We start from the raw sequence: 12,411 nt of genomic DNA on the forward strand, positions 1-12,411 counted from the left end.
TTACGAGCAGTTACTCTTTAAAATGGCTAATGATGGCTAATGTTTGCCTGTGTTTATGGCATGTCTTTCCCAGGTGCTGGTGAGTCTGCTATACTTGCTGTTCCTCCATGCTGTGGGCCTGGCACCACCGAAGCCCTACTCTCTGTCTCTGGGTGAACGCCTGCTGGTGCCTTCTATCTGTGGCAGTGCCCAAGCTGTGGTGGGTGTGAGGGCAGAGGCCAGTGCCCACTCTGGCATGTACCCCCTCACCATGCGCCTGCTGCCCCTGCTCTGTGTGGGCTGGAGCCATGGCTTGCGACTGGTAGTACCACCTTCAGTCCACCTAACAGACCTTATCACGGTCAACACTTTCACCTCTGTCACTATCACAAGTAAATGAATTTACAGTGTTTAGCTTGAGGAGAAAGTAGGTGGGGAAGATATGTGGGAATTCTTAAGGCTTCAAAGGGAACTGCTCTCCATTTACCAGTTAATAACAGACTCTATAAAATCAAATGTTTTGAGGTGTCAATCATCTGTTGTGTCAGTACACTAACTTACCCCTTCTCCCTGCAGCGTCTCAGGGTCTCCCGTCAGTGGAGGTTCTGGAGTGTCTCTACGCCCCGCTGGCCCTCCTTCTCCACAGCTTTTCTCTGACCTGGCTGGCCAAGGTGGCTGAGAACGAGTCCCGGCGCCACAGCAGCTCCCACACCTCGCCCTTTGACCTGTACTTCACCCTGATGGTGAACCAGAGCCTGGTGCTGGGCTTCCTGTGCCTGCTGCACCCAGAGGGCCCCCAGGCACTGGGTGAGGGTAGCTGGCACAGCCTGCTCTTCGTGGACTACCTGCTGGCAATACTGCTGTAGGGAGCTCTACAGCACCTCTTGGTGGACATGGCCACTCTGACCTTCTCACCGCTGGCTGCAGCGCTACTCCACACAGCACGTGGATTAACAAGACCCTTGTACAGCCTGTTGTAGAAGATCCAACATGGAGGAGGATGAAGTTGACCCTAGATAATTGTCTGAAGTCAGTTTTGCGTCCCTCCTAATGGTTAAAGGGAGGATTTGGCTAGAATAATCTGATCCTAGATCTGTGCCTATATGGTCAACTTCTACCAGGAGCAGGATAAATAGTTGTACTACAGAGCAGTATTATTCCCTCTCTGTAGTACAAAGACTTTCAACTCCCTAGGTGCAGCGCTTGGTACTTTTATTACCAGCGCTTGTGTTCCTTCTTATACTTTATATCATACTTACTACTGAACCTATATAAATGGTTTGAAAAGGCACTCAATCTGTAGGGAGACTGGATTAAACCTAGCCTTTGCGCTAGATTATGCACTTCCACCATACAGAAATTATCAGAATGTGACTGGGAAGATGTCATAAGGCTGCTACTTTAGAGTGGTGTCATTGACAAGCTAAATGATAATAAGCAATCCACTTCAAGTGTTCGTTAACCTATAAAGATACACTATGTCTACCTCAAGGTTTTTCAAATCCCCACATGCAACAATAAAAGTTAACATCCAATTGGACAGATTTTCATGTGAATATTCTAAAATCCGCTCAAAGAAATTCAGCAAATTTTCCCACCAGTGGTGTGTTTCCACCAAACGAACTTGTTGGGGATAATATAATAATAATAATAATAAATGCCATTTAGCAGTCGCTTTTATTCAAAGCGACTTACAGTCATGTGTATTTATAATTAGGTCTACATTACAATATTTTAGGTTGACAATAATTATATTACATCAATTCTGATATATCGCATGCCTTACTGTTTAAGTAGAATCAGGATTATGCCTCTACTGCCATTCATTACAATTAGACTGACCAATATGGCTGCCCTTTCACTCCATTCTGGAACTTTGAGGGTTTATGACATAGCCCCTCTAGTAATTTAATAGGATATCTATGGTGAACACATAGTGAATATAAATCAATGTGTTTTCATCGCATTTTCAACTCTACGGATTGTTTTGTAACAAAAACTGCTGCATTAAATAGCAAATATACCCACTATGGTCTTGGCATGTGCGATCTAGCGAACAGCTCACATATACAGTGCGGGTAGGCTAACCTAAACGATTAATTTATTATGGATAAGAGCGAGATCATTTGTATTTGTCAAATAGCAGCCAAGGATCGATCATCATGTCACCAGAATAAATCCATCTATATTTATTGTAAAGACGCATCACACTCATCACCGTGCACTTTCACCACTCTATGAAGTTCATAATAACATATTTCATCTGTAGCCTAATAAACTGCAAACTTTCCCGTGTCGTAGTGGGACGACCACACAACATATCGCGTAAATCCAAGTTTACTTTGATATGCGCATTTGAATATTTGCGCATAAAGGAGCTTCCACCGCCATTTTTCGCATAATTCATTTTACCGACAAAAATTGTCTAGAATATTGTTTTGTCGACATTTGGAAAGTTTAATGACAAATTTGCTGTTTCCATCAAGCCTGTATTGACATTTTTTTTTATCCCACATGTACTTAACTCAGATAAAAAGGTTGGATGGAAACCTGGTCAGTGAGCAAGTCCACAAGCTGATCTCAAATGTATTACTGAAAATGGCTGGGCTTTGGTTAATATTGAATAACTATGTGATTCCAATAATAAAAAGGCACAAGGTGAGTGAAGAAAAAGTTATTTTCACTGCCTTGAAACCACATTTAACATCATTAATTTAGAAAATGGTTACACATTTTGTCCCCCCAAAATAATGTCTTTATTATTTGACTAAGTGCTGTAAAAAAACATTTGAAAATACACATATTTAGGACGGTCAGAATCAGATTAATATATCCAACAGCAATACAAGTGCTATGTTAGGATCACAAAGTTTTATGGTTACAGTTCACTTTTAGAATGACAAACATCATCCAGTTGTCAAACCACTATCCTGATTATCAATATTGATTCTGGCTGGTGTGGTCCATGGTGTACTCCATGTGAGCCAGGAGTTTAAAGTCCAGTGTATCTTGGCTGTTCAGTAAGATATGGGCGGTGTTCTTTGCTAGGTCATAATGAAAGGTCAGGTGTTCATCATGAAAGGTCAGTGATTGGGGGCAGGTGTTCATCATGAACGGTCAGTATTGGGGGGCAGGTGGATGCCCAGACTCTGCAGCAGGTTAGAGGCAGGCCCGGCCAGGCCAGCCTGGGAGCTCAGAGACTCCAGGAGGTTAGTGACCAGGTTAAGGTCTATGTTCAGGGGCTGGATCTCCTCTTCATCCTCACCCAGCAGATCCTCCCCGCCGGGGGAACAAGGGCAGCCGTTGGCTGTTGGGCCTGCTTTACTGGTGTCCTGCTTGAACCATAGAATACAATTGTTACTTAACATATTTCTATGCAACTAATGCAACTTATGCATCCCAAACCTTCCTCTCTCCAAATAACTCTTTACAGAATTTGCACACTGCAACAAGAAGCGATAAATATCCACCACATCTCTGACTTGCCTGCTGGTTGAAGCTCTGTCCGATGTTTGTGCCCATAAGCTCATGATCCATCTCATCCATGTACTTCCTAAGACCTTCCAAAGCCTCTGCCCCTTCCTCCCCTGGCAGTCCAGCAGGACCCTTCACTCCCTCATCATCTTCATCATCATCATCATCATCGCCATCATCATCATCTAGGTCGTCTGAGTCCAACTCCTCGTCCTTAGCCCCTGAAATATTTACATAGCACATAGTTGAAAAGTACGCAGACTAGATGGGCCCCGACATCATACATCGGGTTAGGGCCGGGTAGGGCCTATTTTTAAAAAAATCTCGTCACAATAACTAGGGTACGGGCAGGGCATCACTAAATTGATCACTATTATTTTGAAGCGGAGCCATTTGCGCGTAACCTGCTGCGCAGTACAATCATATCTGACTAAGATCATAACATAATGTCAGAATTGCTTCATTCTCGTCCAATATAAAACAGGAGAGATTATTTCACAGAAAATAATTGTTCCTTGAGTTTAGAGTGACGAGAATTAGCCAACTGCTCTCTCGTCTCTTCATTGACCAGAGCAGCACAAGTTGAGCCGTTGCTATGGCTACTCAGCGCAGAAGAGGCTGCACGCAGGGAGCGAGTGACAGACAGCGAGGAGGTTTATTTGAACAGTGAGAGACAGAATAACAACAACAAAAATCCAGAAAAATGCATGTCAAAAATGTTATGAATTGATTTGCATTTTAAATGAGTGAAATAAGTATTTGACCCCTCTGCAAAACGTGACTTAGTACTTGGTGGCAAAACCCTTGTTGGCAATCACAGAGGTCAGACGTTTCTTGTAGTTGGCCACCAGGTTTGCACACATCTCAGGAGGGATTTTGTCCCACTCCTCTTTGCAGATCTTCTCCAAGTCATTAAGGTTTCCAGGCTGACGTTTGGCAACTCGAACTTTCAGCTCCCTCCACAGATTTTCTATGGGATTAAGGTCTGGAGACTGGCTAGGCCACTCCAGGACCTTAATGTGCTTCTTCTTGAGCCACTCCTTTGTTGCCTTGGCCGTGTGTTTTGGGTCATTGTCATGCTGGAATACCCATCCACAACGCATTTTCAATGCCCTGGCTGAGGGAAGGAGGTTCTCACCCAAGATTTGATGGTACATTGCCCCGTCCATCGTCCCTTTGATGCGGTGAAGTTGTCCTGTCCCCTTAGCAGAAAAACACCCCCAAAGCATAATGTTTCCACCTCCATGTTTGACGGTGGGGATGGTGTTCTTGGGGTCATAGGCAGCATTCATCCTCCTCCAAACACGGCGAGTTGAGTTGATGCCAAAGAGCTCGATTTTGGTCTCATCTGACCACAACACTTTCACCCAGTTCTCCTCTGAATCATTCAGATGATCATTGGCAAACTTCAGACGGCCCTGTATATGTGCTTTCTTGAGCAGGGGGACCTTGCGGGCGCTGCAGGATTTCAGTCCTTCACGGCGTAGTGTGTTACCAATTGTTTTCTTGGTGACTATGGTCCCAGCTGCCTTGAGATCATTGACAAGATCCTCCTGTGTAGTTCTGGGCTGATTCCTCACCGTTCTCATGATCATTGCAACTCCACGAGGTGAGATCTTGCATGGAGCCCCAGGCCGAGGGAGATTGACAGTTTTTTTGTGTTTCTTCCATTTGTGAATAATCGCACCAACTGTTGTCACCTTCTCACCAAGCTGCTTGGCGATGGTCTTGTAGCCCATTCCAGCCTTGTGTAGATCTACAGTCTTGTCCCTGACATCCTTGGAGAGCTCTTTGGTCTTGGCCATGGTGGAGAGTTTGGAATCTGATTGATTGATTGCTTCTGTGGACAGGTGTCTTTTATACAGGTAACAAACTGAGATTAGGAGCACTCCCTTTAAGAGTGTGCTCCTAATCTCAGCTCATTACCTGTATAAAAGACACCTGGGAGCCAGAAATCTTTCTGATTGAGAGGGGGTCAAATACTTATTTCCCTCATTAAAATGCAAATCAATTTATAACATTTTTGACATGCGTTTTTCTGGATTTTTTTGTTGTTATTCTGTCTCCCACTGTTCAAATAAACCTACCATTAAAATTATAGACTGATCATTTCTTTGTCAGTGGGCAAACGTACAAAATCAGCAGGGGATCAAATACTTTTTTCCCTCACTGTAGCACTTATTCAAGTACATACCCAGTAGTCTGTCCAGTGCACTGGCCATGGAGTCTGGATCAAACCTGAATGGCTCATTTGAATGGGACCTGTAACAAACAATCCAGAAAAACGCATGTCAAAAATGTAATGTAATGTAATGTAAACAAAGGCAAATTACATTAATACCTGTTACAGTCAGTCAGCCAGCATACATTAACGTTCTACACAGTATTATCTCATAGCAGTTAGCTTCCCACATAAAGGGCTAAGTAGAACAGTGTGGACAGACAGTGAATCAGCCAGTCAGTCAGTCTCACCAGGGTAGTTCGGCCCCCTCGTGTGAAGACATGGCGTTGATGAAGTTCTTCATGCCCTGGGTCACAGCCACCAGGCTGTAGCTGCCCTCCTCCTCCCCCTCCTCTTTCTCATTAGCCTCTTTCTCACTCCTTCCCCCCTGCGTATGTTTGCTCAGGCTGGGCTTTGAGCCACCCAACCCCACTCCACTCCCCACTCTTTCCTCCAACAGACGCTCCAGCTCCTGGGCTGAAATATCCAGCCAACTTTCACCTGGAGATGGGGTAAAGATGAAAGAGAAAATCAGTGTTTTCATCAACCTTCATGAGCTCATCTTTATGGAAACAGCTTATTTGCCCAGTTTACTACATGAGTATGTTCAGTACAGGCTGAACCCTTCCTCTAATCAGCAGTCCTTATGACTGTGTGGTTTTATCTAACATGAAAGCCAGCATGCTACTTTGTGGTGTGAACATATCATTTCGGTGAGTGAGATAAAATAAAAAGGAACTTCACTCAATGCACCTGAGCTGGTACAAGACTGACTGTTGTACTATAGTAAAGTGAGGGGTTGTACTCACTATCCTCTGGAGGTAGATGGGCCTCCCGTTTACTCAGCTCATCCAGGTTGTAGGGAGCACAGCTCTGTAGCAGCTGAAGGACCTCCTCACCTGGGGCCCTGCCACCTGAGCTACAAACACACACACACAGGATAGTGTATTCACACAGTGTTTCACCTATATGCATTTAGCAGTGGCGCATTGCTAAAACATTTTCAGTGTACACTTAAATAACTAAAACCAGATATAAAGTATGTAGAAAAGATAACGGAGAAAAATATTTCAATAAGATCCTCTTTGAGAACTAACAATCAATCATCAAAATAAAAACTAGACAGTCAGGGAGAATCTGAAATTCCCAAAATGTCATGGCATTTTGTTATAATGTTTGAGTTACTCAGATAGCATAAGAACAAGGCATAAGCCATGTCAAAATCTGCACAATTGTAGGAAATTAGCTTTACAACTGAAAATTATCTCAGCCCCATGACAAAATGTGTAGAATTGCAATAAATGATCTTTGAAACTGCAATTTCTCTCTCTGCCCCATGGTAAAATGTGTAGAATTGCATGAAATTAGCTTTAAAACAGCAACATTTGTCTCTACGGCAAAGAGGAGGGCCTCTAAAACCACGCCATTGACAATACCACAGTGAACACACATATGCGGGCACACGTACTGACACACCAGTGTTCCTACAGTGAAGCTGAGAGCACTCACCTGTGTGTTGGGGTGATTGACTGCTTAAAGAAGTTCTCTGCTGAGGTCATCAGTTTTCTGTAATGTGCAGAGCCCTCCAGCTCCCCCTGCCACAGACAACAACCACAATTACAATAATACTATGTCACCAAAGGGGATAACGCTATGAATCACTGACAATTGCAATGCTAACAGCACGACACTGCTATCCTCACTGAAACGTGAAATAGAGGGCTGTTATGAGTAATCTAGGAAATATTACTGTTCAGGAGTTCTTTTTTTTTTTCTTACTGGTTAGCTAGCAACAGAGATTAGCAGTCTCGCAATCTAAACCATTATAAAATAATTATTGACATTTGTTTGCAAGATTGTTTATCTTTTTTGTCTCTGTTGCTAACCAATAATAGAAAAATCGATACTCTTGAACATGTGTAATCAGTTCACTGGGTTAACCATCAGAGAAGCAATTATCCATGCTGTCAAGATTAAAGCTGTTTAATAACCATTAGGCTACAGCAAGTGCTACTCAAGTCATTGGTACAAAACCGATGAGCTACAGTGTCTGCTAAATTTTATATCGTATAAAATAAATATTACATTAAATGTGACATACATAAAATATCTATCAACATATTAAATCGACCAAATATGTGCAAGCAAAGTAGACACTGCAAGCCTTGAGCCATTCACCCTTTGTCAGAGGCAGAGTAATGACTCACTCTGAAATAACCATTCTTCTTCAGACTGTTCAGGAATCCTTTCCACAAGGGGTTACAGCTGATGGGAGCATCAGGCACAGATGATGGCTGTCTGCATTTGGAGCACAGGATTTCAAAGCCATGGGCCTGGGAGGGTCAGAGACAAGAATAACTAACAGAACTATACAATAAATAATTATCCCAAGAAGTCTATGAGAATTGTCAATATAGATAAATGTTAGTGGGTGGGGGTGAACTCACCAGTTTCATGCCCAGCTCGTGGGCACGGTACAGGGGGTGGGACCGGGCAGGCAGGGTGAACCCACTCCTCCGGTCGGGGGTGAAATGCTGCTGCAGCAATTGGGCGTACAGGCAACGGGTGAACGTCACCTGGAAATACATATAGACAACATGTAAATACAGCACTAACATACCAAAACTAAACTAAACTGCATAACACACAATGCATTAGTGTTGTCATGATACCAGTATCACGATACTAGGAAGTAAGGAAGCAAAGGAAACAAAACATGAAGTAGACTTCATTTCTTGAGGAAAACAGTCCTACTGTTGGAAAAAACAGCCTTGTGTTTTCACCCAGAGTCACATGTTTATTTAGCAAACTATAGCACATAATATTTTACAAAAGTAGGTTTTAAAGGACCATAGAGTTTAGTCTGCGTCGTGTTCTTTTTTGCCAAATAAAATCTGGTCTCGTGACAACTCTACAATGCATACACCCGTCAACCAGTCAAAGGCAACTTGTGTGTACCGAGGTTAGGACTCGTGTGTCGGCGGAAAAGGTCTGGAATGTCCGACAGGCCTGGAGATCTACTGGGTCCCTCAGGTAGAAAGCTGACACTGCCGGGGCAACCAGGTCTGGTCGCTGTGCCAACACTGTAGCGATGCCCGCGGGCAGGAAGCAGTGAGCATGGTGAAGGTTTGCCTGGATCTTCTCTGGATATCTGTGAAGACAGATACACCCACTCATGGTCATTATGACAGTAGGCTTGAATTTGTGGCTTGACCTACACAAATCTATATACCCGTAAATATGTATTTCTGAGCAATCATAAGGCCCAAATCGACCCTTAAACAGATACCTTACAATCACTTCAAGTCATAGTGTTGTTTCTGCTGCTTCACTCACCCCTCCAGTCTTTTCCTCAGGGCAGTGCGGATCTTGGGGCTGGCTAGACAGGCCTGTGTGTGGGATGAGAGCAGTGCCAGAGCCTGGGTCATACTGGGCACCACGTCCCTGGGCAGGCCAACATCGCTAGAGCGGGAGGGACAGGGCAGGATGTACAGCTCACCTCTGTGGAGGAACACCTAGCCGACCAGAACCAGGGGGAGAGAAACACACAGATTGAGTGAGAGACCTACAGAGAGAGAGACCTGAGTGAGTGAGACCTGATGTGCGCCTACAGAGACAACAAACCAAGGGATAATCAGGTATGTGAAGCGATGTACAGACAGAGTGATAAACAGATTGTAGTCATCATCACACGTAGATATCTTACTCTGTTTTCACTGCTCTCTGGATTCAACCACTTGGGAAGATAGTCTGCTGCTTCAATCAGAAGGAACTCCCCATCATTGTCCTCTAACCTGTTTCAAGTTAAAGTAAATATCAGTAGGAAAGAACACACAAAAGAAGAATTGAAACCAACTGGAAGTATTACAGGGCTTTACAGACTGTGTGTTCCACTCTACCTGGCAGCAAGTTCAGGGAAGGCTTGTGTGATTTGGAGGAGGAGGTATACGATGAACCACTCATCTTCCACACTGTCCCCAAACACAGTGCTACCTCCAATGTGTGCAGGAACTCCCCCTGCAGGTACAATCAAGACATCACCATTCAATCAGTCAAAGCTTGAAATGCATTCATATAACAAATACTTCAATCCTCAAAGAACATTTGTATCCAGATCAGGACCAGTACTGTACCTTTCTCAGTGTGGTACTTGAGGTTGAATGGCTGCTGTTGCCAGATATACTGCATAAGGAGAGGGGCAACCTTGGCCAAAATCTCCTCCACTAGGTGTTGCAGACACAGTTCGTCAGCCTGTGTGTCTGAGAGGTTGGGCTGAACCAAGAAGAGATAGTACTGGACCATGTCCTCTTGCACGGCTGTTCTCCTAAGTGGGTCCATAGTGGGGATGGCTTGATGAACCTATGATATGAGCAATAACAAGAGAAGTGATGTTCCTTGACTTTGTTATCAGCTGAGACTGCTGTAGGTCAGGACAATACGACATACAGCACATTCCGAAAGTATTCAGACCACTTGACTTTTTCCACATTTTGTTACATTACAGCCTTATTCTAAAATTGATTAAATAAATAAAAATTACTCAATCTACACACAATACCCCATAATGACAAAGCGAAAACTGAAATACCTTATTTACATAAGTATTCAGACCCTTTGCTATGAGACTCAAAATTGAGCTTAGGTGCATCCTTTTTCCATTGATCATCCTTGAGATGTTTCTACAACTTGATTAGAGTCCACCTGTGGTAAATTCAATTGATTGGACATGATTTGCAAAAGCACACACCTGTCTATATAAAGGTCCCACAGTTGACAGTGCATGTCAGAGCAAAACCCAAGCCATGAGGTCGAAGGAATTGTCCATTGAGCTCCGAGACAGGATTGTGTCGAGTCACAGATCTGGGGAGGGGTACCAAAAAATGTCTGCAGCATAGAAGGTACCTACGAACACAGTGGCCACCATCATTCTTAAATGGAAAAAGTTTGGAACCACCAAGACTCTTCCGAGAGCTGTCCGCCTGGCCAAACTGAGCAATCGGGGGAGAAGGGCCTTGGTCAGGGAAGTGACCAAAAACCTGATGGTCACTGACAGAGCTCTAGAGTTCCGCTGTGGAGATGGGAAACCTTCCAGAAGGACAACCATCTCTGCAGCACTCTACCAATCAGGCCTTTATGGTAGAGTGGACAGATGGAAGCCACTCAGTAAAAGGCACATGACAGCCCGCTTGGAGTTTGCCAAAAGGAACCTAAAGACTCCCAGACCATGAGAAACAAGATTCTCTGGTCTGATGAAACCAAGGTTGAACTCGTTGGCCTGAATGCCACTGTCACCATACCTACGGTGAAGCATGGTGGTGGCAGCATCATGCTGTGGGGATGCAAAGTACAGAGAGATGCTTGATGAAAACCTGCTCCAGAGCGCTCAGGACCTCAGACTGGGGCAAAGGTTCACCTTCCAACAGGACAACGACCCTAAACACATAGCCAAGACAACGCAGGAAGGGCTTTGGGACAAGTCTCTGAATGTCCTTGAGTGGCCCAGCCAGAGCCTGGACTTTAACCCGATCGAACATCTCTGGAGAGACCTGAAAATAGCTGTGCAGCGACGCTCCCCATCCAACCTGACAGAGGTTGAGAGGATTTGCAGAGAAGAATGGGAGAAACTCCCCAAATACAGGCGTGCCAAACTTGTAGCGTCATACCCAAGACTAGAGGCTGTAATCGCTGGCAAAGGTGCTTCAACAAAGTACTGAGTGAAGCGTCTGAATATTTATGTAAATGTAATATTTCAGTTTTTTGTTGTTGTTTTTTTTTAGCAAAAATGTCTTAAAAAAACCTGTTTTCGCTTTGTCATTATGGGGTGTTGTGTGTAGATTGATGAGAAAAAAATAAACAATTTAATCAATTTTAGAATAACGCTGTACCGTAACAAAATGTGGAAAAAGTCAAGGGGTCTGAATACTTTCCGAATGCACTGTATGTACAATGACATCTGAATGATAGCTAATTGAATTATAGGAAAACAAAAAAACTTTTCAGACAAACAGTTTGTCTTATATCGATAAATATACTGATTCGCTAGCTAACTGTTAACCTCTACGGTTCGAGTGTGGACATGCCTCAGGATAGCTTGCTATCACAGTCTGATGTAATTTGGGTAGATAGCTAACTGTTTATATGTAACTGCAATTGATCACGACAACTTGATCTCTCGAAGTCTTCAATGTATAGGCCTACCCTAAAAATTACAGGATATTTGCTAATGAAGTCATGTCATGACAATAAAATTACGCTAACTGGACTGATAGCTAGCCAGCTAACGCGTTACCATTCTAGTCAAAGTGTCTTTTCCATGATAAATTAACGTTAGTGACCGTTCTGAGAGAGGTCTTACCTTGCCTTGTTTATTATGTATATATTGTAACGTTGGTCTTCAAGGAGTCCCATAAAAATGTAATTAGTTGTCAAGTTCTGTCGTTCTCATGCTGTTTTTGAGACACTGTTTTAGCCCTACCATTAATACATCTCGGTTATGAAGCTATAGTTTTGCTATGGTTCCTATATGGAACGGATTTATCCCAGAAATAATAATTTATTACTGTGAAAATGTGCTTTAAAATCAACATTAATAAAAACGTATAATGAATCAATAGAACATTTGTAAAATGTACATCAAATGTGGAATTACAAAAAACATGTTATTAATTATGCGTAGCCAAAGTTCCCCGGTGAGAGACGGACAGAATTTAGGAGCGCAATAGGAAAATCGCACAGAG

The 12,411-nt window shown here is 43.4% G+C and overlaps 1 protein-coding gene across 2 annotated transcripts; it reads right to left on the reverse strand.

The window, feature by feature from the left end:
* Positions 1-1,639: 1,639 nt before the first annotated feature.
* Positions 1,640-12,365, reverse strand: LOC311127843 (protein ecdysoneless homolog). Of its 2 annotated transcripts, none has more exons than XM_084159730.1 (14): positions 12,030-12,365; positions 9,808-10,033; positions 9,574-9,691; positions 9,381-9,468; positions 9,011-9,189; positions 8,633-8,825; positions 8,122-8,250; positions 7,882-8,007; positions 7,184-7,269; positions 6,484-6,593; positions 5,926-6,175; positions 5,648-5,715; positions 3,466-3,674; positions 1,640-3,311 (listed from the first exon to the last, which is right to left on the reverse strand). In XM_084159730.1, the coding sequence occupies exons 2-14, from the start codon at positions 10,010-10,012 to the stop codon at positions 3,087-3,089; spliced, it is 1,986 nt and encodes a 661-aa protein (XP_084015856.1). In that variant the 5' UTR covers positions 10,013-10,033; positions 12,030-12,365; the 3' UTR covers positions 1,640-3,086. The 2 variants fall into 2 exon arrangements, with proteins under 2 accessions (XP_084015856.1, XP_084015855.1); XM_084159729.1 differs by having other exon boundaries at positions 2,716-3,314; positions 12,030-12,161.
* Between the last annotated feature and the right edge of the window lie 46 nt (positions 12,366-12,411).

This window comes from Coregonus lavaretus (assembly GCF_964263955.1).
Source record: "Coregonus lavaretus genome assembly, chromosome: 1".
NCBI classification, from domain to species: Eukaryota; Metazoa; Chordata; class Actinopteri; order Salmoniformes; family Salmonidae; genus Coregonus; species Coregonus lavaretus.